Below are 27159 nucleotides of genomic sequence, written 5' to 3' on the forward strand. Positions count from 1 at the left end.
TTTTGGGGTGAGGCGATCATCGATCATCGATCCCAGTGATACGATGTATATACCCCCACCCTTGATCCTAGAGCGACCACCTAAGGTTGCTTCAACGCTTATGGGATCACAGGCATCGGGATCCAAAGCAATCCCGTCGGCAAGTCTCTCCCTGTCCGCCTGAGTGCGGAGTGGGGCGCAGAGCACGCAAACGGTGTTGATGGGCGGCATTGGTCAGCCGCGGAGGATGTAATGCTTAAGGCCCCTGGGTGGGGATAACATTAGGCAACACTTCCCACTGGACCAAACGCTACCCGATCGGTGTGGTTTCGGGATCAGACCCCATAGCGTGGGATGAGATCAAAATGCCCCCAACCGGATTCCATAGCTCCTTCCCCAGATACCGGTACCACAAATTTGGCAAACCGGGCAAAGGGGGATAGCCGCGTTCCATGGGTGTCTTTGCCAATTGAAGACCACCCATCCAGCCCTGAGGGCAGAGTTGCTTGAGCACATTATTATGCGTGACCAGCACTCTGGAGACCTTGGAGGCAGAACGCACCAGCCTCCTAGACCAGGCGACATTTTTACTGGTGGGTCACCGCACATCTAGCATGCGACACCCCCTAGTGTCGCCTGGCTCTCTTGGCCAGGGCCACTACCGTGCTACGGGACGCGGCCCTAGACGCACGTGTTGTTGCCGACAAGCTGAGCCGGGGTATGCCCCCCACCTCAGTGATGTAGACTGGACATCCTCCACCCTCTTTGTTCAGGGAATGGTGGGTACAGTCTCGGAGCTTCGGAGTGCAATGAACCAGAGGGTTCAGATCGAATCCGCTAGCCAGTTGGTCCTGCTATGGGCAAACGGAGGGCACCCCAAGCACAGAAAACACAACGCCCTAGGGCGTCGTCTGCTAGCCAGAGTCGGCCAGGAGGCAAGCGCTTATACCCTTCCATGGGAGAGGAGGGTAGTGGCGCGCCCCCAGGGAGGTAAGAGCCAGGTGGTGGCTCCTCCCCCTCCCTGAGAGGACGTCTACCCGGCAGCAGGGGAGGCATGTTTGACGCTCACCTCTGCAACGGGGGGGGGGGGGGGACAGCCACGTGTTCGGTGAATGGCCAGGTCACAAATTAGTGACTACTTCAGGCCTTGGGGAACTCGCCTCATATACGCCCCATATCCCTGTCGTACACAGATTGCGCCGGTGTAGTCAGGTTTGGAGACGGTGGATGACCGATCCCTGGACCTTTCCAGGTGGTGACATCCGTTTACGAGATACCGCTGAAATCTCCATTTCCCCCCTTCAGTGCCCCCCCCCCCCCTGTTGGGCACCAGGGGACTCCCGCAAGGCAGAGGCAATCAGGCAGGAAGTTGCAGTTTGCTGGGAAAAGGTGACATACACAGGGTAGATCAGCCGGCACTAAGTCCAGGCTTCTACCCAAATGTGTTCGTAGTACCAAATCTACAAGTGGCAGGCATCCATTTTTGGACCTCGGCAGACTGAATCAGTACGTGCTCCTCGATCGGTTCCACATGGAGACACCATTCAGGGTACTTCTCTCCATCCACCGTTTTGACGGGCTAGCCCCGCTAGACTTAAGCGGGGCCTACCTGCACGTACCGATGCACCCAGTGAGTTGCCATCTCCTTTGAATCGCCCAGCTGGGCCAAGTATTCGAATTTCGGGTGCCCCCCATTCGGGTTAGGCACAGAGCCCTACATGTTCACCAGAGTGATGAAACAGGTAGTGCTGCTCCTTCACCAGATGTCGGTACACCTCAATCCGTACCCAGACTTCCGGTTACCAACAACCCGGGCAAGGGGTAATAGCCAAACGCGTCAGGCTAACACAGGATTTACTCCACCAGTTGGGCTCATTAGTAAATCGACAAGTCCCACCTCGACCCAACATACAGTTGGTGTCCCTGGGCATGGAGTTTTGACACAGAGGTAAGCTTGGCTTAGCTATTTCAAGCATATTGCTTAGCGCTAAGCAGCCTAGCCGAATGCCTAGTCAGCGTTCCCTCGGTGTCCCTCCGTGAACTAATACGGATCATCGAAATGATGACCTCGGTTCGAAGGGTCGTTCCCCACGCCGCACTACGCAGCCGCCCGGTATAACGCTTGTTATAATGCCGAGCTCTCCTATGGGAACTAGATAGGTGGGTTTCGATCTCGGACCAAGTGAAGGAAGCCCTGCCCTGGTGGTCGTCACTGGCCAACCTCGGACAGGGGAGCCCCATGGGCCCGCTCGCCGCAGGTATGACTCTGGTAACAGATACCTCCCCCTAGGGTTGGGGAGCGCATCTATTGGGCCAACAAGCCTAAGGATATGGCCCCCGCATTAGTTTCGGGACTACCATATCAACCGGCTCGAACTGAGAGCAGAGTACTTAGCACTACCACGCTTTCTACCCGTAGTTCGAGACCACAGAGTCCTGCTCCGCACAGTCAACGCAGCGGTGGTTTCCTTCAAGAAGGAGGGGGGGACGCATTCCCCATCGTTGTCAGTCCTAGCGGAGCATAATCTTCCTTTGGTGCCTGGAATACAATGTGGAGCTAGCCGCACACCACCTTCCAGGGGTGAAGAACAGTCTTAGTGGGCTTGCTAAGGCTTAAAACCTGCAAATTGTAGTACAAACATCCTCTTTGGCATGAATGTAGTCCATGACCATATAAAGAATTTAAGATATAGACACAAGCTGGGGTGACCTTTTTTAACCCTCATTTGCATAAATTAAAAATGGCCGCCACCAGCAAATAGTATCCTTACGTATTTATCAATATATCTGGTTCTTGTCAGGTTATTTGTAATATGTAAGGATCTATATGTATGTTTTTGATGACAGATTATCTGATAAAATAGTAACGTTGGTGACATGAGATTTATGACCCTACAGCATAGGTCAAGGTCAATTTTAAGCCAAATTTATTATTTTAGTCATATCTCTAGATCTGAATAAGATATCTTCACTAGTTATCATTACACCTCAGATTAGTTCTTTCATATAGCATCACTTGATACATTAATCGTGGAATTACTTATATTATTACTAGGAGGCAGGTGAGGCTGAGAGGGCCCTAAACGTCCAAGTAATATATGGGTTCTGCTGCCATATGGCCCAAGAAGTCTTCTTACAGCCTTTAAAGCTATGAAAAAATGGAAGACCAACTGAACGAGCATTGCCCACCTGCTGGGCAATTTCATGCACAGGAATGTACCTGAAGTTCTCGCATCCAAAAGCAATCCAGAGCTCACGAAGTTCCTGAAAGTCTTGCCTAACTGATATGACAATCACCACAACATCACTGTCAGTTGTTCTGATTATAACCCGTTTGTGTCTATTGGCAGCTCTATATGTAACATGGACAAAAATGCAGGTGTCCGCCTCCTCATGCAAACAAGGAGGGTTGATATCAGCTGCTTCCCTAATTGAAGTTTTGTCTTTTCAATTTCATCACTCATAAGTGTGAACAATTCAGTTTTGTTGGCATTAACTTGCAGAAACCCTGTGAAGTTGCCAGGTACCTTGGTCTGCGTATACATGTGCCTCGACTCTCTCTGGTGTCAGCTTTCAAACTCTCTTGCTTATAGATGTCCCATATAATGTCCAGTCTTGCAAGATTTTCCAGCCAAGCTAACAAATGAGGAAACACTTTGCCATGAATGTAATTACCTATTGTCATGGAACTCCCAGGCTTGATAAGTTGCACAATTGCTGGACCATCCAGTACTGCAGCATCACTTTGAGGACGAGCTGAAGGCATAAGGTGAGCTTCTCCCTCTAGGAGTGTTAGGATGTCAGCTTTAGTACCATGGAACATATGTCCATTGCAAGAAACTGATGGTGGGCTGGAGCTGCTCTCGTGTGAAAATACATTATTGTTGATTTCACATTCTGAATTTGCAGCAAGCAGTAGCTGTATGACTTTTAACCTCTGCCTTTTGTCTATTCAATTGTGGGTATGGATCTAAGAGTTCCAGCTTGTTCCTGGGCATAGGTGCAGTCCATAGATTTGTTCTCTCCCTTGGAGGTTCAATACGCTTATCAAATATATCCAAATAGAATATTATACATCTGTACAGATATACAGCAATCTGTCTAAATGATTTCAAATAACATCTATATTTCTAATGTGCAACTTACTTCATCTGTCATAATTAGAGAGCCATCAAGCTCAATCAGCTTCCTAGAATCTTCAAGGAATGGATTCCCAGGGTCAACAAATGCCTCAACTAGTGTCTGGACATCTGCTTGGAAGGTATGCTGAAACTTAGCATACTGTTCATGATGCCTTTCATCTGTACTAGGAGTTGGCTGCTTAAACTCCTGTACAAAGGCGTGACAGTTGTGGTCCAACAATCAAATGGCATCAAAGTTTTGCTGGGTTTTCCGTGAGACCTATGACACCAGAACTGTTGCCTTTGAGCTCACCAATTAGTTGCTCATAAATTTGGTCAAGAGCAATTGTGGAGAATCCATGGCTAGATGTTTGTCCAACAAAGTGACCTTGTCTGGATGTTGTTCCTCAAGTGCATGCATATCATGGTTATGGATGGTCAGATGATAGGGTGATAGTTGTTCAATGGTCTTGTGAAAGAGGTTGAAGTCTCCAGTATGGATGGACTTGACAAACTGGAGTGTGGTTAGCTCAAGCCCCATTCACGGTGCCAATACAGAAACTGTGGCTCCTTTTCATTTTATTGATTGGCCCAGGCATCAAAGCTGAGAGGGAGATCATTAGGGTTCTCTGACACAGATCGGGAATTGACTCCCTGAACAATGGCAGCATGAAGGATGGTGTAACAGTAGGGATTTCAACCGTTTGACTTACATGGTATGCTGCCCAGGAGATCCAATCACTGTTGCTGAGCTGATCTTTGAGGTAGATCTTACTTGCATGCTCTAACCACTGGAAGGTATCTTGCAAGGTCGTCATTAGAGGGGGCGCCACATAAATAACCTCATCATTGGGTAAAGCAACCTCTTCCATGGTTGTGTAGGACTGTGGAAGAAGAAGAAGAAGATCCCCTTCTTGCCCATCACTTTTAGGTTGAGTATTCAATCTTGACTAATTTTAGTGCCAGCATTGCCAGCAGTAGGAAATTGAAGAATAGACAGACAAGATCCATGAAAACTTGACTTGCTTGTCATTGCACGTGGGTTGTGGTCGATGTTGTCAGAGGCATTTGTCGCGAAGACCACATGACGAGCTTGCACAGGAATGACTATACCTCTTTTTTCATAAAAGCGAGATCAGTTGATATTGTCCGCAAGCGAGAGTATGCTCATGCATGAAATCAACAAGGCTTTCTTTCTGGGGTTTGCATAGATCTTTAGGACAATATATACAAGTGAATTCTCACGTTCGCGATTATGACGTGGAATTCGGCCAGGGTTGGTCGAGCGTTGCTTCACAGAGTTGTATATGATGAGCTGTGAATTGAAAGTGCAGGTGGGTACATGTTCTGAAGCTGGTATCATTATTGCAGGTCCATCTAACACCATCTGCTGGAAGGACAGGAGTATTTATGGTACTGGCTTTACTTCACTATCTGGTGGAAAATGTCCATTGAAATCATACTTCATGTTGAATACATGTTTTCTCAGAATCTTTGCTGCTTTGACCAGAACTGTTATCTCAAAATTCCAGCTGATATCTCTAGTAGGGCTAGACTGAAATCCTCACCAAATGCTAAATCAGTGCGACTTGACGAACATTTGACTTTAATAAGATCTGGAACTGCAATTACCACTATGTGGCGAAGACGAGATGTGTGAACATAATCATTCAAGCCAAGGGAGACTAGGCGAGAAGAATACAGATTAACAAGAGCTGCCATCTTGAAAACAGTACACCAAGTCGGAAAACGCTTGTGCTTTCTGGAATTTAGTTTGCTGGTCATCATCATCCTTTGTAGATTAAATTATTGCAGCATCTCTGTAAAGCTTAGTAAGACATGACAGATTGTACACCGCATCTATGGCAACCATGTCCCCTGAGGTGAGCTTCCCAATAAGTGCCTTGTCACCAATAATCACAGCACATCTTCTTACTTTGGTGCCAAGTTCGAATGTGGCAGCCTTCCTTAACTTTTTTCCACCAGCCTTTTCACAGAGCAGGCATAGTCTTCTCTCTTCGGGTGAGTCTTCTTTGGGGGACAAATATCACCAACCTGTGAAAATGTTACCCTTACTTACTCTTCGAGTTCAACTGGGCTAGTATTCACTGACACACGTTTGTTAAGAGAAGGCTTAAAGTGGCAGATTGACAGATGAAACAAAGCTGCCAAATCCTGGTGTCTCTAGATGCTATCTACTTCTACATCCATGTTTCATTGCTGAATAACATAAGAATAGAAATAGTATTTACATAAATCAACTGAAAATGCGGGTTTCAAACTACTTGTGTGATGACCAAATATTTAATCCATACATTAATACGATATTTCTTCAAAGGCTCACAATATAACCAAATAATGATTACGATATTTAATCTGCAACATAAAACCGTCAAACTACATCTCCATGGTAACAGATGTTTAACAGCTCAACATGTTTAACATAAATTTTAAAACTAAGTTTTCCATATTTATATTGAGAGTTGTTAGGTCATTTGTAAATTTTGCCAAAAACTTGATAAAATTATCTTTGAACGACGCTGTAGGGACATAAATTGATCTCGTAGCACCCAAGTTACTTTCTTATCAGATAATCTGTCATCAAAAACACACATTAAGAACCTTACATATTACAAATATCCTGACTAGAACCAGAGATATGGAAAAATACATCAAGATACTATTTGCTCGTGGCGGCCATCTTGAATTTATGTAAATGAGGGTTAAAAGAAGGTCACCACAGCTTGTGTCCATATCTTAAATGTTTCATATGGTCATAGACTACCTTAACGCCAAGTGGGATGTTTGTACTAAAAAGTGCAGGTTTTTTATCATTTTGGGGTCTTAGCAAGTCCACTATCTGGCGACGCCCTTTCAGGGCGGCTCTGTCTCCAGAACACGGAGTAGCTGATACCCCAGTGGGTAGCCTCTAGGCTGTTTCGGCCGTGGGACGGTCCAAGGTTGTTGTGTACGCCTTTCCTCCCTTCCCGCTAGTTCACCGGGCACCGGAGAAAACTTCGACAGGGGCACACCCGCATATTATCATGGGTTGCACCCAATTGGCCAAGCAAAGCCTAGTTTCCACTTCTGTTGGAAATGCTAGTCGAAGCGTCAGCAGTGCTTCCGGACTTACCGGACCTTCCGTCCCAACCAGACGGCGCACTACCAACGAGCCCAGCAGGTATCACTTGCACACATAGAGGCTCTCAGTAGACCCGCACATACGAAAGCCTTATCTGAGCAGGCTGCCAACGTCCTGGCCAGGGCAAACAGGGATTCCACCTACGCGGCCTACATTTCTAGGCCGCAAGCATACACTGATTGGTGTAGCGGAAGGGAGATTGATCCATACCATCCCTCTATTGGCCAGGTAGCAGGCTCCTTCGTCCACCTGTTTGACGAAGTGGGTTTGTTCTACACAGCGAGCGTTGGCTACAGGTCGGTCTTGTCCCCCACCACTCAGAACGTACGGGAACAAGACTAGCCGATTGTCCTATTATTGGGAGACTATTTACTGCTTTCCAGACGCCAAGACCCCATACAAGGGAGCCGTCCAACTGGGACTCGTCGGCTGTGTTGTCTTCTCTAAGCAGACCGCCCTTTGAGGCTCTCCAATCAGCACCACTCAAATTTTTGATGTGGAAAATAGTCTTCCTACTGGCCCTTGCCTCAGGTAGGCGCCGATCAGAGCTAGGCGCGCACTGTCCTGTTGTGCCACTTTTATGGACGATCAAGTTGTACTAAAGACACGAATCAGATTTCTCGCCAAGAACCAAATCCCAGGACACGATCCTCAACCGATCGTCATCCCCCGGCTGGCAAATATTGTCAGTCCGGAGGATCAGGAGGAATTGCTTCTCTGCCCGGTCCGAGCGCTGAGTTGCCACGAGAACCGTACCAGGTTTTCTAGACGGGGAACCAAACACATGTTTTTGTGTTACGGCCCTGGCAAACAGGATAAGCCGGCTTCCCCGACTTCCATCTCCAGGTGGATTACTGCGACTGTACTGGAGGTCTATAATACACTATCCTCCTCAACACAGACCTTGCAGAGACACCAAGTACGAGAACATGAGGTCTGTGCGATTGCTAACTCACTAGCGCTAGCGTCAGGTGCCCCCTCAAACACATTCTGAGGGCAGGCTTCTGGAGAACGCGGAACGTCTTCATCAACTACTACATGTACCTAAAAGACACCCAATCTATTGAGCAGGGTCTCTTCAGGTCAGGCCCCATCGTAGCGGGTCAGGCCTTGTTTGCTGACCCAGCCCGAACAACCACAGGGGCCTCTGCGCATAGGCGATAAATCAGTCTCGGCATTTTTGCAGGCAGATTGTCTGTTCCACTAGCACTTCCTGGAAGCTCCCAGGTTTCGCTTCGGTCGACCTACGCCCTCATGCGAACTGTTTCGGTCCTACTTCAAGCTTATCACCCCCGAATTCGGCTGGGGTCTAGCTTTCTCGGGCACACCGAACCCTGTCACCACAGCAGCATTGGCTTCTTGCTTCGGGGACAGCACAGGCAAGGTAAGACACCACCCTTCTTGGGTCTTAACTTAGGTTTTTGGGTGTGTTTTCATCCCGGACTGGGGAAAAGTCTTTCATCATTCTCCTTTTTTTTCTGTTTGCTCGGAAAAACCCGCCACCTATTGGTGTCTGACTCTGCCTACAGTTCAAAATAGTCATTTTGACTGACTGGAGTCTATGGTGGGTATGAACTATGTGAATAGGCGGGTTCGGAGAACCCTCGCCTAAATTCACTACGTTCAATTACCCACCATAGACTCCAGTCAGTTCAAAATAGTCATTTTGACTGACTGGAGTCTATGGTGGGTATGAACTATGTGAATAGGCGGGTTCGGAGAACCCTCGCCTAAATTCACTACGTTCAATTACCCACCATAGACTCCAGTCAGTCAAAATGACTATTTTGAACTGTAGGCAATAATCAGCGATTCTGCCGGTGACTGAGAGATAGAATCCAAGTCAGGGGAAGCCCCATGACCTCAAGATTCTTTTACCCCTTACGCCACGAACCCACGTGACCGAGGCCACCTGGCAGCGCCACAGGTAGCCGTCCATCACTCTGGTTCCTTTCTCTCCGCCTCGAGGACTTAGACCAATGCGACGGAAGTGGGGAGGTTGGGGGGGGACCCGGAGTCTATGGTGGGTATGAACTATGTGAATAGGCGGGTTCGGAGAACCCTCGCCTAAATCAAAATGATTTGTGGTACCGACGCAATTCTTCAGAAATTCCCGAAGACTCTCAGGTAACTCAATGCGGAAGTGAATTATCGATGTCGAAGTACGATCTGTTGGAATTGATTTCGGCGAATAAACAACATGTTTTTGTGTTTTTTTAAATGGTAACTAGCAATTTTTATCGGTAAACTGAATACGGCATGAAATATTTACTGCATTTTACTTTTATTAACAGGTCATTGTGGAAGCATAGTTTACGCACAGTTATCGTGTGGTCTACGCATTCACAACATGTTCACGGCGGTCGATATCCACGCTGTATCATGATATAAAAAACGATTACCAGTATTCGTTAAGTAATGATCAAAGACCAAGTTTTAAATTAATGGCGTTTTGAAGGGGTGCCGAATGTGACCTCGAATATAAAAATTGCGCAAAAGTGGGGGTTGGGCGCTTGACCGGGCATGGGCGCTAACGCGGACGAGTACGGTATATGACAAAACAAAGCAATGTTGTTCGTGACTGCCATTTTGTTAACCTTTATTTGTTCTCTAGGTATGGATTCAGTAATCTACGTTATGTCAGTTCCTTAATCAGTGGTGTTGGTATCTTCTGCCTTGGTTCAGGCGTGGCTTGGTATCATGGTATAATGGGTATGATTGATCCTGAACCAATCCAATCATTAATGTGGGCGTATACTATATTAGCAGGATCCTTGTTATCTGAAGGAGGTATGGTAATTTGTTAACATGAATTTTCATGCACTGTATATGCTTTCTCTTATAGACATGCACATAAACAAATAGTTTATTGTATACTGAATAGATAAAATTTGTGTATGACTTTATTGATTTTATGTGAGCGCATACATGTATGTTACTAACTATTTATAACCCCTGTGTTTTTGGTTTTAATGAAGCAAAAATTACATTTATGTGTGCTTCTACTGGAGATGCATTTTTAATAGAGCAAGCACAGTAAATTTTATATCACAAAAACAGTCAGAGCCCATTTTTAATGATTTTTTTGAGCTGGACCCAAAAATAAGATTGAGTTAGGTGCACTGTGTTATACAGTACTCTCACTTGAAACAATTTTTGATTTGTTCATGCAGAATGGTTTGCATGTGATTGGCCAAATAACTATTGCACTGTTGTGAAGCTAACATTCTATAGTGTTTTCAGGAACATGATTTTAGGTACAAACAAACAAAGAACATAAAATCTTGTTTTGTTATTAGCTCCTGTGTGCACAAGAACAAACAGGATGTAATGTTGCACCGATGTCTGTTCGTCCATGTCTGTCTGTAGTCACATGTTGTGTTTACTACATTTATTTTTATCATTATGTTTCAGCTACCTTGTTAGTGGCACATAATACTCTTAAGAAGAGCGCCCTTGCCAGGGGACAGTCCCTTAAGAGATACAGTAAGTCTGTATTTACATATATATACTGTATGAATATACCACAGAATTTTGACCAGTTTCATGACAAACCCATAAGTAAGTGTGTATTTAAACTGTGAGACGCAGAAATAACTTTGTAGCACCTAAACCATGTCCAAATGTGCTGCATTATCTAAAACGTTCTATTTGCAAACGTGAAATGGGCCCAGAAACTAGCATGTAGTTATCATATACACATCGAGCGATAGGACAAATTTTGCACCCATATTTCGGTGTGTCAGATTTACATGTATTTGTGTAGTTCCTAGTAGCAGTAACATTGACTGACCAGATTTTTTTAATACTGTATAAGTACTGTAGATTCTCTTGGGGGACTTTATCAGATTGGTTCATTATGTGAAGATACCTACAATTCTGTTTTTAGAAAATTTTTGGTAAAAAAAAATAATTATTTGAAAACTTGATTGCTTAGATATTTTATATGTAGCTACTTTAAATGGTCCACTGTCTGTTGGATTTGATTCATTCCTCTATCAAATTAGTGTCAATAACATTAATTTCTCATTCTAGTGAATATACTGATTAATTTTATATTTCTTTCTCATTATGCAACTAGCTATATCAGGGGATAGACTGCTTATTTTTTTTGAAATGTACTTCCTGATACATTTTCTAATTGAAAGAGTTGCGTTTTACTTTCCCTTTAGAGTCTCATGTATTAACTCTGTAATCCGCATCAAAAAATAACATGTTCATGCCAAAAATTTAGTAAGAATTTCAAAGACTTTCAACTGTATTGATCTGATGAATATTTACCTGAATTCTGAGGATGTAATTTGAGTTCAGTGCAAAATTGTCCCTGGTAAATGACATGCCCCATTTATCTCTACAGTTTTAGAAGCACGGGATCCCAGTGTCAATGTTGTTTTACTTGAAGATGCAGCAGCAGTTCTTGGTGTTATTATAGCAGCAAGTTGTATGGGATTAACTTCCTATACAGGTAACCCTCTGTATGATTGCATTGGATCACTCTGTATTGGAAGTCTATTGGCTGTTGTAGCGTCATTTCTTATCTACAGTAATTCAGAAGCTCTGATTGGTCGTGCTATCTCGGATGATTCACTAAAGAAGATCAGTGAATCTCTGGAAAATGACCGCATGGTGAGGTAAGTCTGTTACATTGAGTGAAACTTATTGTACATTGCATCTTGTTTACATTAGAGAATTGGTTGTTGGTTTACTATGTTATGATAATTTGTGTTAAGAACAGATATAGTAATATACACTCCGGTAATATGGAAATGTTATAAACAACCAAATAGAACTGCATGCACTCCTTATAGTCAAAGCTGTAATAGTGATCACCTCTATATAAAGACCACATGTCCTGTGTGATCACATTTTTAGTAGATTCATTATGATTAGAGACCAAAGTAATAATAAGTATCCTGTTTGTGAAACAATTTTTAATTTTCTAGTCAAAGTTATTTCATTTTGATCCATAAATGAGTTTTTGTTGCAACAGTACCATTTCATAATTGTTAGTTTCTGTCTGATATGATTCATGCACATTTAGGGACATTTTTAGGTAAAAAGCGTAATTTTTTGTCTAAAATAATGTTATTGCCTGTTTTTGCGAATGCATTCACCAATTTCATTCAAACTTGGAATATATACTAAGTTACACAGCTTCAAGGGACAGAGTTATATGGTTCAAGCACATTTCAGGGGTATTTTCAGGACAAATTGGAAAATGTTCCAGTTGATTCACACAACACTTTGTCCTGAAAAGATAATCCAACCTACATATATTGATTATTTTATTGAAGTGGTTGTTATACAAGTGTTCTATGAGTGTTGTTTTACTGTATATTGAAATTCCTCATTTTATAAAGGAAGGGTATGCTGTGTTAAAACAATACTGTAATGGTTGAATACCAGCTTTAGAATGTCATTGTTTATGATATCAGTACATGGTCCACCACTATGAATCCGTTCCAGGTATTCTGTATATATAAACGTGATATTATGATTACTGTATTACAGAGGTGTTCATGATATCAAGGCTACTCATATGGGAGTGAATACTGTATATATAAACATGATATTATGATTACTGTATTACAGAGGTGTTCATGATATCAAGGCTACTCATATGGGAGTGAATACTGTATATATAAACGTGATATTATGATTACTGTATTACAGAGGTGTTCATGATATCAAGGCTACTCATATGGGAGTGAATACTGTATATATAAACGTGATATTATGATTACTGTATTACAGAGGTGTTCATGATATCAAGGCTACTCATATGGGAGTGAATACTGTATATATAAACGTGATATTATGATTACTGTATTCATGATATCAAGGCTACTCATATGGGAGTGAATACTGTATATATAAACATGATATTATGATTACTGTATTACAGAGGTGTTCATGATATCAAGGCTACTCATATGGGAGTGAATACTATATATATAAACGTGATATTATGATTACTGTATTACAGAGGTGTTCATGATATCAAGGCTACTCATATGGGAGCGAATACTGTATATATAAACATGATATTATGATTACTGTATTACAGAGGTGTTCATGATATCAAGGCTACTCATATGGGAGTGAATACTGTATATATAAACATAATATTATGATTACTGTATTACAGAGGTGTTCATGATATCAAGGCTACTCATATGGGAGTGAATACTGTATATATAAACGTGATATTATGATTACTGTATTACAGAGGTGTTCATGATATCAAGGCTACTCATATGGGAGTGAATACTGTATATATAAACATGATATTATGATTACTGTATTACAGAGGTGTTCATGATATCAAGGCTACTCATATGGGAGTGAATACTGTATATATAAACGTGATATTATGATTACTGTATTACAGAGGTGTTCATGATATCAAGGCTACTCATATGGGAGTGAATACTGTATATATAAACGTGATATTATGATTACTGTATTACAGAGGTGTTCATGATATCAAGGCTACTCATATGGGAGTGAATACTGTATATATAAACGTGATATTATGATTACTGTATTACAGAGGTGTTCATGATATCAAGGCTACTCATATGGGAGTGAATACTGTATATATAAACGTGATATTATGATTACTGTATTACAGAGGTGTTCATGATATCAAGGCTACTCATATGGGAGTGAATACTGTATATATAAACATAATATTATGATTACTGTATTACAGAGGTGTTCATGATATCAAGGCTACTCATATGGGAGTGAATACTGTATATATAAACATAATATTATGATTACTGTATTACAGAGGTGTTCATGATATCAAGGCTACTCATATGGGAGTGAATACTGTATATATAAACATAATATTATGATTACTGTATTACAGAGGTGTTCATGATATCAAGGCTACTCATATGGGAGTGAATACTGTATATATAAACATAATATTATAATTACTGTATTACAGAGGTGTTCATGATATCAAGGCTACTCATATGGGAGTGAATACTGTATATATAAACGTGATATTATGATTACTGTATTACAGAGGTGTTCATGATATCAAGGCTACTCATATGGGAGTGAATACTGTATATATAAACGTGATATTATGATTACTGTATTACAGAGGTGTTCATGATATCAAGGCTACTCATATGGGAGTGAATACTGTATATATAAACATAATATTATGATTACTGTATTACAGAGGTGTTCATGATATCAAGGCTACTCATATGGGAGTGAATACTGTATATATAAACATAATATTATGATTACTGTATTACAGAGGTGTTCATGATATCAAGGCTACTCATATGGGAGTGAATACTGTATATATAAACATAATATTATGATTACTGTATTACAGAGGTGTTCATGATATCAAGGCTACTCATATGGGAGTGAATACTGTATATATAAACGTGATATTATGATTACTGTATTACAGAGGTGTTCATGATATCAAGGCTACTCATATGGGAGTGAATACTGTATATATAAACATAATATTATGATTAATGTATTACAGAGGTGTTCATGATATCAAGGCTACTCATATGGGAGTGAATACTGTATATATAAACGTGATATTATGATTACTGTATTACAGAGGTGTCCATGATATCAAGGCTACTCATATGGGAGTGAATACTGTATATATAAACGTGATATTATGATTACTGTATTACAGAGGTGTTCATGATATCAAGGCTACTCATATGGGAGTGAATACTGTATATATAAACGTGATATTATGATTACTGTATTACAGAGGTGTTCATGATATCAAGGCTACTCATATGGGAGTGAATACTGTATATATAAACGTGATATTATGATTACTGTATTACAGAGGTGTCCATGATATCAAGGCTACTCATATGGGAGTGAATACTGTATATATAAACGTGATATTATGATTACTGTATTACAGAGGTGTTCATGATATCAAGGCTACTCATATGGGAGTGAATACTGTATATATAAACGTGATATTATGATTACTGTATTACAGAGGTGTTCATGATATCAAGGCTACTCATATGGGAGTGAATACTGTATATATAAACGTGATATTATGATTACTGTATTACAGAGGTGTCCATGATATCAAGGCTACTCATATGGGAGTGAATACTGTATATATAAACGTGATATTATGATTACTGTATTACAGAGGTGTTCATGATATCAAGGCTACTCATATGGGAGTGAATACTGTATATATAAACGTGATATTATGATTACTGTATTACAGAGGTGTTCATGATATCAAGGCTACTCATATGGGAGTGAATTCTGTATATATAAACGTGATATTATGATTACTGTATTACAGAGGTGTCCATGATATCAAGGCTACTCATATGGGAGTGAATTCTGTATATATAAACGTGATATTATGATTACTGTATTACAGAGGTGTTCATGATATCAAGGCTACTCATATGGGAGTGAATACTGTATATATAAACGTGATATTATGATTACTGTATTACAGAGGTGTTCATGATATCAAGGCTACTCATATGGGAGTGAATTCTGTATATATAAACGTGATATTATGATTACTGTATTACAGAGGTGTTCATGATATCAAGGCTACTCATATGGGAGTGAATACTGTATATATAAACGTGATATTATGATTACTGTATTACAGAGGTGTTCATGATATCAAGGCTACTCATATGGGAGTGAATTCTGTATATATAAACGTGATATTATGATTACTGTATTACAGAGGTGTTCATGATATCAAGGCTACTCATATGGGAGTGAATACTGTATATATAAACGTGATATTATGATTACTGTATTACAGAGGTGTTCATGATATCAAGGCTACTCATATGGGAGTGAATACTGTACGCTTCAAAGCAGAAGTAGATTTTGATGGACGAGAGATTACTAGATCTTACCTCGATAATCAAGATTTAGAACAGATACTGAAAGTAAGATATAATGCCAGCAAAAAAACGTTTTAGGTCAAGTTGTTCTCCAAATCAATGTTTATGTGTGTGTGTGTGTGTGTATGGGGGGTGTGGGGGGTGGGGGTGTGTGTGTGTGTGTGTGTGTGTTTTCAATTTCAGTTTTCATAAAAAAAAAATTGCTGTTCATTTTGCTATCCATAGAGGCTTTCAGCTGGCAATGTGATACTAGTAGTGTATTATTATTATTATTATTTTATTTCCATTTCTCTAAAGAAATATACCCCACTAACCTTGGGGAACAGGTTACAATGCGAAAGTTACAGGCGTGACTTTAATCGCCTCAATAAAATAAAGTATTATATATATATACACATACACACACATATACAACTCATCTATTGGAGAACTCACACTAACAAATTATATCTAATCTGAAAAGCTGTGTATACAAATCTTGCAATACTTTGGATGATTTCATGGTTATCCTGAGAAAAAAAATAAGTAAGTATACGGATAGGCTAAAGGAACTCGAATTGTGGTTCAATGCGGTTAATTCGATCAAAAAGCGGTTTTCGAATATGGTTATATGCTGGACAAACTACCAGTAAATGAGTTTCATCTTCAACAGCATCTATACATATTTGGCAGGTTCTATTTTCCACTGGAGTTCCATAATATCTACCGGTCTCAATGTGTAACTTATGATTAGAGCACCGGAGTTTAATTAAAGCTTGTCTGTACAGGGGAACACGAACGATATCCAAATAATTCTCATAAACAATATTTGTTTTAAATTGGCAAAACGTTCGTAACTTATTTCTACTGTTTGGGGATCTACGAACATCGTCAAATAAAGCATCTTTCCAACTTTTGAAATAACAATCTCTCTCTTTCTTTCCAATTAACAACGTTGTTTCATCGATAATTTGGGAGATAAACCTATTCTCCCAAACAGTATGCATATTGTGTTTAATTAATAATTTCTTAATAGCTAAAGCAAAACATGGCTTTCCTATCTGTGCCATTTTTTCAGATTCTCTATAGGCTTTGTAAACGAGTCGATTAGATGACATCAGAATATGTTTCCAAAATTTAATACGGATTAGATTTCTGCCAATACTAAGTGGATATCGTCTGAGTTCACCCATAACTGCATTGTTGGCTGTATTTTGCCCCACACCTAATATATATTTACACCACTTTAACTGAACATCTTCAATTGGTTTACAATACCGATTTCCTATAACTGCCGCTCCATAGTTTAAAATTTTACATTTTACAAATGCTTGTTTTACCAACTTTGTATTTTAATTGTTTCAGTTTTCCTTCATTATCTGATGAATCATGTTTGTTTATTTACTGTTTTTCAGGAAGTACAAAGTTTTAAATCTATGGAAGAGATGGAATTTTTTATGTTGTCTCATGGAGAAAGAATTGTAAATGGACTTGGAGAAGAAGTCGATAGAATTGAAAAAGAGTTGAAGGTATTGTATGTCAGCTAAAAGACTTTTATGAATGATTGTGGTCATACAAAGTTGTTTGATCATTGCAGACCAAACTAATTTATTGACTTTACCCTACACTGTATATTAGTGAGGTAATTCGCCCCCTGCCTGATCTGCGATCCGGGCAGGGGGTATTAATTTGGGTCGTGTCTGTGCATCCGTGTGTGCACATTTTCACGTTACTAGCTTTTTCTCACACATGTGTGATCCAATTCAGTTCAGAGTTGGTACAGAGACAGGAATTGATGGTGCTATTATGCACATCAAGTTATTTTTTCGATTCTTTCAAGTTTCACTGTATTTTTCTTTGATTTTTAACATTTTTCCTTCAAAATTGCTGGAAAATCCGACTTTTCCCGAAATTACCCGAGTTTAATCTGAGTTTTGATGACGCATACGCAGTTCTCGTCCCGATGGAAATCACAGTCATTTTTGTGTGAGGATATTGTATTCCAGAATTGTATCTTTATTTGCGCAACGCGTATATGGACAAAATTGTGTCTCATCAATTTCAAAGGTAAGAAACTGTGCTTGTTATGGTATTTATACACTTTGAATTATGGTTTGTGTCTCGGGTTTGGTGATCGTGAGAAACTATTGCTAACCTGGCGAGAGTTTCGCCAGAAAAACTGCCTTTTTATTATTGTTGTAGGAACTGATTATGTATTGTGTAAATTGAAAGTTTACCTCGTGATTTAAGAGGTTTGCAGTGCTCTCTCCGGGATTCAAACGTCATGGTGGTGTCGGCGCAATGCTGCTCTGAGACGCTTGCCAGACTCTGGCTCGCTCAAAATCATTATCGCCATGCTTGATTTCCGCAACATTTATTTACATTATGATTTCCACAGCTATTGTTCTATGAGATGCGTCCTCGCTGTTCATAAACAGCCATAAATAAGTTTAGTTGGGTCGGCATGTACTCATTGAAAGTGTTGGTTTATTTACGTAATCCACTGATCACACCATATGTGAAGTTAAAAATATGTCGCTACTCGGAGAGCTTGCCCAGAACACTACATGTCCCAAATAAACGTACTGGTACGTTTATTTTTTCCCCCTAAAAATTCCACCCGGTACACTCTTATTTGGGACAGTACGTTTATTTATTTTTCTAAATCGGGCCGTTTAAAAAAAACAATCATGCCTTTTTCCCATGAAAAACGAAGCCAAAAGATCGCACTAAAACATCGATAAATCTCTTCCGTGTCGCTTTCACCATGAGGTCACTGAACTGTCATTAACATATTTAAATGTTTATTGGTAATTTGAGCACATGGGCACCATCCAGCATTTTGATTGGTTGATTAGCGACTTGACCTATCTGGTCAATAAACACGCCTCTTGTGCATGGATAACATGGCGGATATCATATCGCATCGAGCGTTAGCATGTAACCGAAATCATTTGCTTACGATAAAACTAAGTTGAATTTTACTTGCATTTCATAATAATTCAACGAATTTATTTTTTGTACGTTAATATAATCACTACTGAGTACTAATCAACAATTACAACACTTCGAAAACAAGTAAGCTACCGTACCGTGATCATTTGCTACTAACAAAAAAATAATGCATATTAAATATAGTGAATATTTTTTGTTGTCATGTGAACAGTTTTTGTGATTGACTGTAATTTTCCAATATTTCATGACGTCTATTGTAGAACCAAATTAAGGCATTTCACTCCTCCTTGACGCCTATTTAAAAGATTATACCACATCTTGCTTTTCGCCAGCCATGAAGGTCACACTACTAGACGAACTTGATCGGTACTGCCGACCATTCCGTGCATTTTTTATCGACGCACGACGGCACGCAAATCAAGAAAAGTATTGTCCTTGCAACAATTTCGCGCAATTACTCATCATTGTACTGTGACTGATTTTAATAATAATAATATTATAATATTTATTCAACATTAAAACAAACTACAGTGAGTTGTTCTATGGTCGTATAAAAATAAAATAAACTACATTAATTAAGATACAGTAAAGTTAACCAACTAAATAGAATGCTAAATAATATTACAAAAACATTTAGAATCACAATGAACTTGTACGATACAGTACAATACAATACACAAACTAGTATTGCTAAGGAGTGGAAAATCACATTCACATTTGAGTCATAACTATGGAAAGAATATTTTTATATTTGGTGGAGTTGCTCATATATCATCTGCATACATTTTTGTATGTACATTGTATTGTGCAGTTTTCCAGCCAGTCTGACTCGAGTAGTGATTGGTTTGCTACTTCATTACATCTTGCGGCCTTTAAAACAGTATATTGCTAGACATGCATCAATTGTTGTCCATTTATATTCCTAATGCAATTTCTTTCTGGCTGGTATAAATATATTAAGTAATATCTTTTTAGCTTCGCTGTCTACTTTGTCGAGCGGAGCTTATCATATGAGTGATTGTCGTCCGTGTCAATGTTTTACTTTTTCGACTTCTTCTTGAAAACCATAAGCCTGAATGCTTTGATACTTGGTGTATATGTACCTTGGGTAGACCTCTCTCAGATTTGTCCATTTCATGATGATATCTTCAATTCTCTAATTTTGGTGAATATTTTTGGTAAAAAGTGAACTTTCCGACTTCTTGTTAAAAACCGCATGTCCAATTGCTTTGATATTACATATATAGGTACTACATGTGGTCCTCTCTCAGATTTGTTCATTTTATGATGATATCTTCAATTCTCTAATTTTGATGAATAATTTTGTAATTTTTGATAAAAAGTGATATTTTCGACTTCTTGTTGGAAACCGCAAGTCCAATTGCTTTGATATTACATATATAGGTACTACATGTGGACCTCTCTCAGATGTGTTCATTTTGTGATGATATCTTCAATTCTCTAATTTTGATGAATATTTTTGTGATTTTTGGTAAAAAGTGATATTTTCGACTTCTTGTTAAAAACCGCAAGTCCAATTGCTTTGATACTACATATATAGGTACTACATGTGAACCTCTCTCAGATTTGTTCATTTCGTGATGATATCTTCAATTCTCTAATTGAGCACATATGCTACAACGTCTGCTTACTTTTGACTAAATGTTTTTTTGTTTTTTTCAGGTGCAGAACCAGAATTTTTTTCTCAGAAAGCAAAGCCACTGGAACTGCATATATTACAAAAGCATACTATTCGCTGCATGTCTGACAATTGTATAAAGTTTCGCAGGTCCTCTTTTTTTTACTTTGAGAAGTGCTGTCAACCAAAGCATAAATATGTGTTTTTCTGTACATAAAAGTTCAATTTCACACGATTTGTTAATATTAATGTATGATAATAAAAACTTGATAATATTTTTCTGGATTCTTGCACTTTATTTGTATCATTGTCGTATGAGAAGTAATCTTGTCCTTATTTAGTGCCACAAACTACATGTAGATCTGTACATGAAGTACATGGGAAGTAAAGTTGTTGACACAGGTACATGTAATGTACACCAAGGATCATTGCAGTTTCTCAGTGCCTCATCTGGTGCTAGTACTTGTATGACAAACAGTGTCATTGCCCTGTTACTGTTTAAAATATCAGAAGTTTTTCGCTGGAACAGTTCTGTGATTGACAATGTCCTCGTATTAGGAATACAGTTGTACAAGGAAGTTTATCCAAACAGATACAACACTGACTCTTCAACATATTTGCAGATGTGATTTGCATACTTACATGTCATTTTACCTGTTGTACTTGTTTGTTGCTCTCTGGTGTTCTTCCTGAGATCAGCATGGAGAGTGCTACAAACTTGAAAATGCCATAGAAATCATGTTTCCCAATTTATGTCCATGCCAAAAACTGGACAAATTATATGTTGCAACTTTCAAATGACAACAAGTGAAGGCAGTGTCATTCATGACCTGTTTGATTGAATACATTTTTACGGCTTGGAGGCAATTTTTTTCCTTAAAAATCGAAAAAAAACAAGCTTTTTCTCTGATATGTGTCATCCAGTTTTGTTAAAAGTTGGTACAGGGACAGGTTATAATTGTTTACAAGTGCACATTGCATTATATGTTTAACAAGTTATAAATTGTCTCAGAAAAGCCAAATGAATATTTTTTTTTTACCCCACCCCTCTAAAATTGTAACACATCAATTCTGAACAATTAATAATTGAATTTGTATACAGCTCACAATGAATTAATTCACTCTCACACAAACCCAGTTCAATATAAGTTTTTTATTTTTTTTCTGAGCGGGGCCTATGACATTACATGTCATGTCTTGTTTGCATAAATTTTCAATTTTGAGCTCCATTCAATATCTGGCTTGTCAGAATCTATCATGGTTACATTTGAATTTCATTGAAAAACATGTCCATGAAGATTTATTTCACAATTGGATCAAAGATGGCCGACTGGCAGCCTTCTTGTTTTTTTAAAATGTTGTATTTTGGACATGCTTTGTCAGTTTTCATTCAAATTTAGTACATAGAGCATACATGTTAGGATACATGTCCGTCTGTCTGTCTGTCCGTCCGTCCGTCCGTGTGTCAGTCTGTCCAGAGTCATATTTCAGAATCCTGTGAACCGATTCCGTTCATTCTTTGCATGTGCCTAGTACCTTATGTGGGACATATGCACATGCAGTGGTTTAGTGATTCGATTCAAAATGGCCGACTGGCAGCCATCTTGTTTTTTGAAAATGTTGTATTTTGGACATGCTTTGTCAGTTGTCATTCAAACTTGGTACATAGATTATACATGTTAGGATACATGTCCATGACGATTTATTTTGCAATTGGATCAAAGATGGTCGACTGGCAGGCATCTTATTTTTGTATGCAGTATCTTGGACGTGCTCTGTCAGTTTTCATTCAAATTTAGCACATACATGTACTTTATACATGTTAGGATGCATGTCCATGACAATTTGTTTCAAAATCTGGTCAAGGATGGCCAATTGACAGCCATCTGACTTTTTGGCCTTACTACTATATTTCCACAATTTATGTACCATTTTCATTCGTATTTGGCACATACATCCTATATATCAGTGTGTTTCATAATCAGATCAAAGATGGCTGAATAACGGCTGTTTTTTATTTCTGGCCATATTACTACTACACGGAACACGTGTTTTGATGTAAATAAACAATCTGTTGTATACGCCACTTGGAACACAAGTTTTAAGGACACGCTCGCGACAACTCCTCTGCTTTAATATGACGAGCACAAAGAGAACTTTCAAAAATTTAACAGGGACTGTGTCATTTTCAATGACTTGTTTTCACTGAATCTTCCTTCAGCGAAAATTAATTCCAAGCAAAAATAAATTACTGTAAAACATGTTGAAAAAGCCTCATAATATTTTAGCGAATTGCAGTAAAATGACGTAATAGCATAATGTTGATTTAGCGAATCTCTCTTGTCATTGTTGATATCCTGTTTTCACAATTCTTGTCCTTCGCCTGCCAAAACAAATGTGCAGTTATCACTTCCATAAAAACAAAGAAAAACTGTCAAGGAAGTGCTCCAGATTATTGTGTGTGTGTGGAGAAAAAGACGTTGTTTGGCTGCCATTTTGAATTTATAATGAAGTCATTAGCGAGATCTTAATTTAGCAAATTAGTTCCCTCGCTAAATTCGCTAAAAAGACATGCTCGCGAAAAAGACCTGTTTTACAGTATTCTACAGTATACCACCTTGAAGGAAATTATGCATGATTTAGAGGGCATTTGCTAATGGTTATGTAAAAGGCTTGTGTAAAATCACAAAACCTTAGTTATGTGTTACTACTGTTAATTGAATGGGATGGAATAATTTAGAAAGTCAGCATAATAAATGGTGCCTATTTAAAATCCTATTTCTCTATTGGAGATGTATTTTTAATACAATAATTGCTCTATTAATAGAACATGATGTGTTTATCTAATTAACAGAGGTATGTCTATGGTCAAAATAAGACTCATTTTAATCAAACTCACAATAAATGCAAATTTAGGTTCATATGTGCTTCTATTGACGATTTACTACTAATATAGCATTAAATATTTCAGCTAACAGTAGTACATTTTGAGTGAAAATGTTAAAAATGCCTGCCTAGAGAACCTCTCCAAAAAAGATGAGGACAAATAGCTATGAACTACTCCAAGTTAATTTTGTGTAATCTTATTCTCAACAGAAACGAAACCCAGAGGTTCGCCACGTTGATTTGGAAGTACTGTGATGTTTACACCTACCAATGATGGCTGTGTTAATTGACTGCCTGACCAACTCAGCGATGTAATCGTGATGTTTACACCTACCAATGATGGCTGTGTTAATTGACTGCCTGACCAACTCAGCGATGTAATCGTGAATTGGATTCTGCATTTAACAATGTTATTGACCACACTAGTGTGTCACTTTGTTGCCTAGAATCTATGCGACCTTCTACACACAACACACCACTCCAGCCTAGAATCCATTCTACATTCTACTGGCTATGTGCCATTTTACTCATGCCTAGGTACGATGGTCTGAATTTCTAGCTATTGACTGTAAATTTCATTATGTGATTAGGAGTGAATTCCCTGTGCATAACATTGAAGTTAAAAATCAAATGAATATCAAATGAAATGTAACTGCATTGTTTTTGTATGTCTGTCAATTCGACTGTTTCTAAAGTTGTTAGTTATTTGCATGTCATTTTTTTATGGCATATGGATCAGTGAATGTGATAGTAGTTTCCCCGGTCTGTGTCATACACCAATATTTGCTCAGTATTTTGCAATCATCAGAAGCTAAAAGACAAACATCTAATTCATCTGCCTGCTCTACAAGTTCACTGAGTTCAGGAATTATATAATTTTAATAATCATTGCAGTTATTTCATTCTAATTTTTCTCATGGGGTTATTCTTATAGCTCAGTCCTGTCATATCTAGACATTACTGATCTGAGACCTAGATTCAACATACCTAGACATCAGGTGTTTGATGCATAGATTCAACATACATTGTACCTAGACATCAGGTGTTTGATGCATAGATTCTACATACCTAGACATCAGGTGTTTGATTCATAGATTCTACATACCAAGACATCAGGTGTTTGATACATAGATTCTACATACCTAGACATCAGGTGTTTGATGCATAGATTCTATATACCGAGACATCAGGTGTTTGATATATAGATTCTACATACCTAGACATCAGGTGTTTGATGCATAGATTCAACATAACTAGACATCAGGTGTTTGATAAATAGACTCTACATACCTAGATATGAGGTATTTGATACATAGATTCTACATAACTAGACATCAGGTGTTTAATGCATAGATTCTACATACCTAGACATGAGGTGTTTGATACATAGATTCTACATACCTAGACATCAGGTGTTTGATACATAGATTCAACATACCTAGACATCAGGTGTTTGATACATAGATTCTACATACCTAGACATCAGGTGTTTGATACATAGATTCTACATAACTAGACATGAGGTGTTTGATGCATAGATTCTACATACCTAGACATCAGGTGTTTGATACATAGATTCAACATACCTAGACATCAGGTGTTTGATACATAGATTCTACATATCTAGACACGAGGTGTTTGATGCATAGATTCTACATACCTAGACATCAGGTGTTTGATACATAGATTCAACATACCTAGACATCAGGTGTTTGATACATAGATTCTACATACCTAGACATCAGGTGTTTGATACATAGATTCTACATATCTAGACATGAGGTGTTTGATACATAAATTAAACATAACTAGACATCAGGTGTTTGATACATAGATTCTACATAACTAGACATCAGGTGTTTGATGCATAGATTCAACATACCTAGACATCAGGTGTTTGATACATAGATTCTACATACCTAGACATCAGGTGTTTGATACATAAATTAAACATAACTAGACATCAGGTGTTTGATGCATAGATTCTACATACCTAGACATCAGGTGTTTGATACATAGATTCTACATACCTAGACATCAGGTGTTTGATGCATAAATTCAACATAACTAGACATCAGGTGTTTGATACATAGATTCTACATACCTAGATATGAGGTATTTGATACATAGATTCTACATACCTAGACATCAGGTGTTTGATACATAGATTCAACATACCTAGACATCAGGTGTTTGATACATAGATTCAACATACCTAGACATCAGGTGTTGGATACATAGATTCTACATACCTAGACATCAGGTGTTTGATGCATAGATTCTACATACCTAGATATGAGGTATTTGATACATAGATTCTACATACCTAGACATCAGGTGTTTGATACATAGATTCAACATACCTAGACATCAGGTGTTTGATACATAGATTCTACATAACTAGACATGAGGTGTTTGATACATAGATTCTACATACCTAGACATCAGGTGTTTGATGCATAGATTCTACATACCTAGACATCAGGTGTTTGATACATAGATTCTACATACCTAGACATCAGGTGTTTGATGCATAGATTCTACATACCTAGACATCAGGTGTTTGATACATAGATTCTACATACCTAGACACCAGGTGTTTGATACATAGATTCAACATATCTAGACATGAGGTGTTTGATACATAAATTAAACATAACTAGACATCAGGTGTTTGATACATAGATTCTACATACCTAGACATCAGGTGTTTGATACATAGATTCTACATACCTAGACATCAGGTGTTTGATGCATAGATTCTACATACCTAGACATCAGGTGTTGGATAAATAGACTCTACATACCTAGATATGAGGTATTTGATACATAGATTCTACATAACTAGACATCAGGTGTTTAATGCATAGATTCTACATACCTAGACATGAGGTGTTTGATACATAGATTCTACATACCTAGACATCAGGTGTTTGATACATAGATTCAACATACCTAGACATCAGGTGTTTGATACATAGATTCTACATACCTAGACATCAGGTGTTTGATACATAGATTCTACATAACTAGACATGAGGTGTTTGATGCATAGATTCTACATACCTAGACATCAGGTGTTTGATACATAGATTCAACATACCTAGACATCAGGTGTTTGATACATAGATTCTACATATCTAGACACGAGGTGTTTGATGCATAGATTCTACATACCTAGACATCAGGTGTTTGATACATAGATTCAACATACCTAGACATCAGGTGTTTGATACATAGATTCTACATACCTAGACATCAGGTGTTTGATACATAGATTCTACATATCTAGACATGAGGTGTTTGATACATAAATTAAACATAACTAGACATCAGGTGTTTGATACATAGATTCTACATAACTAGACATCAGGTGTTTGATGCATAGATTCAACATACCTAGACATCAGGTGTTTGATACATAGATTCTACATACCTAGACATCAGGTGTTTGATACATAAATTAAACATAACTAGACATCAGGTGTTTGATGCATAGATTCTACATACCTAGACATCAGGTGTTTGATACATAGATTCTACATACCTAGA

The 27159-nt window shown here is 38.7% G+C and overlaps 1 protein-coding gene across 1 annotated transcript; it reads left to right on the forward strand.

Moving 5' to 3' along the window:
• Positions 1 to 9319: 9319 nt before the first annotated feature.
• On the forward strand, positions 9320 to 24029 carry LOC102807274 (proton-coupled zinc antiporter SLC30A9, mitochondrial-like). Its single transcript, XM_085498429.1, has 7 exons — positions 9320 to 9369; positions 9857 to 10032; positions 10657 to 10728; positions 11600 to 11873; positions 16064 to 16193; positions 17543 to 17656; positions 23818 to 24029. Exons 1-7 carry the CDS (start codon positions 9320 to 9322, stop codon positions 23860 to 23862), a joined length of 861 nt encoding a protein of 286 aa, XP_085354555.1. The 3' UTR covers positions 23863 to 24029.
• Positions 24030 to 27159: the final 3130 nt, after the last annotated feature.

Source organism: Saccoglossus kowalevskii, chromosome 4, assembly GCF_978046115.1.
Source record: "Saccoglossus kowalevskii chromosome 4, keSacKowa6.1, whole genome shotgun sequence".
In the NCBI taxonomy this organism is placed as follows: domain Eukaryota; kingdom Metazoa; phylum Hemichordata; class Enteropneusta; family Harrimaniidae; genus Saccoglossus; species Saccoglossus kowalevskii.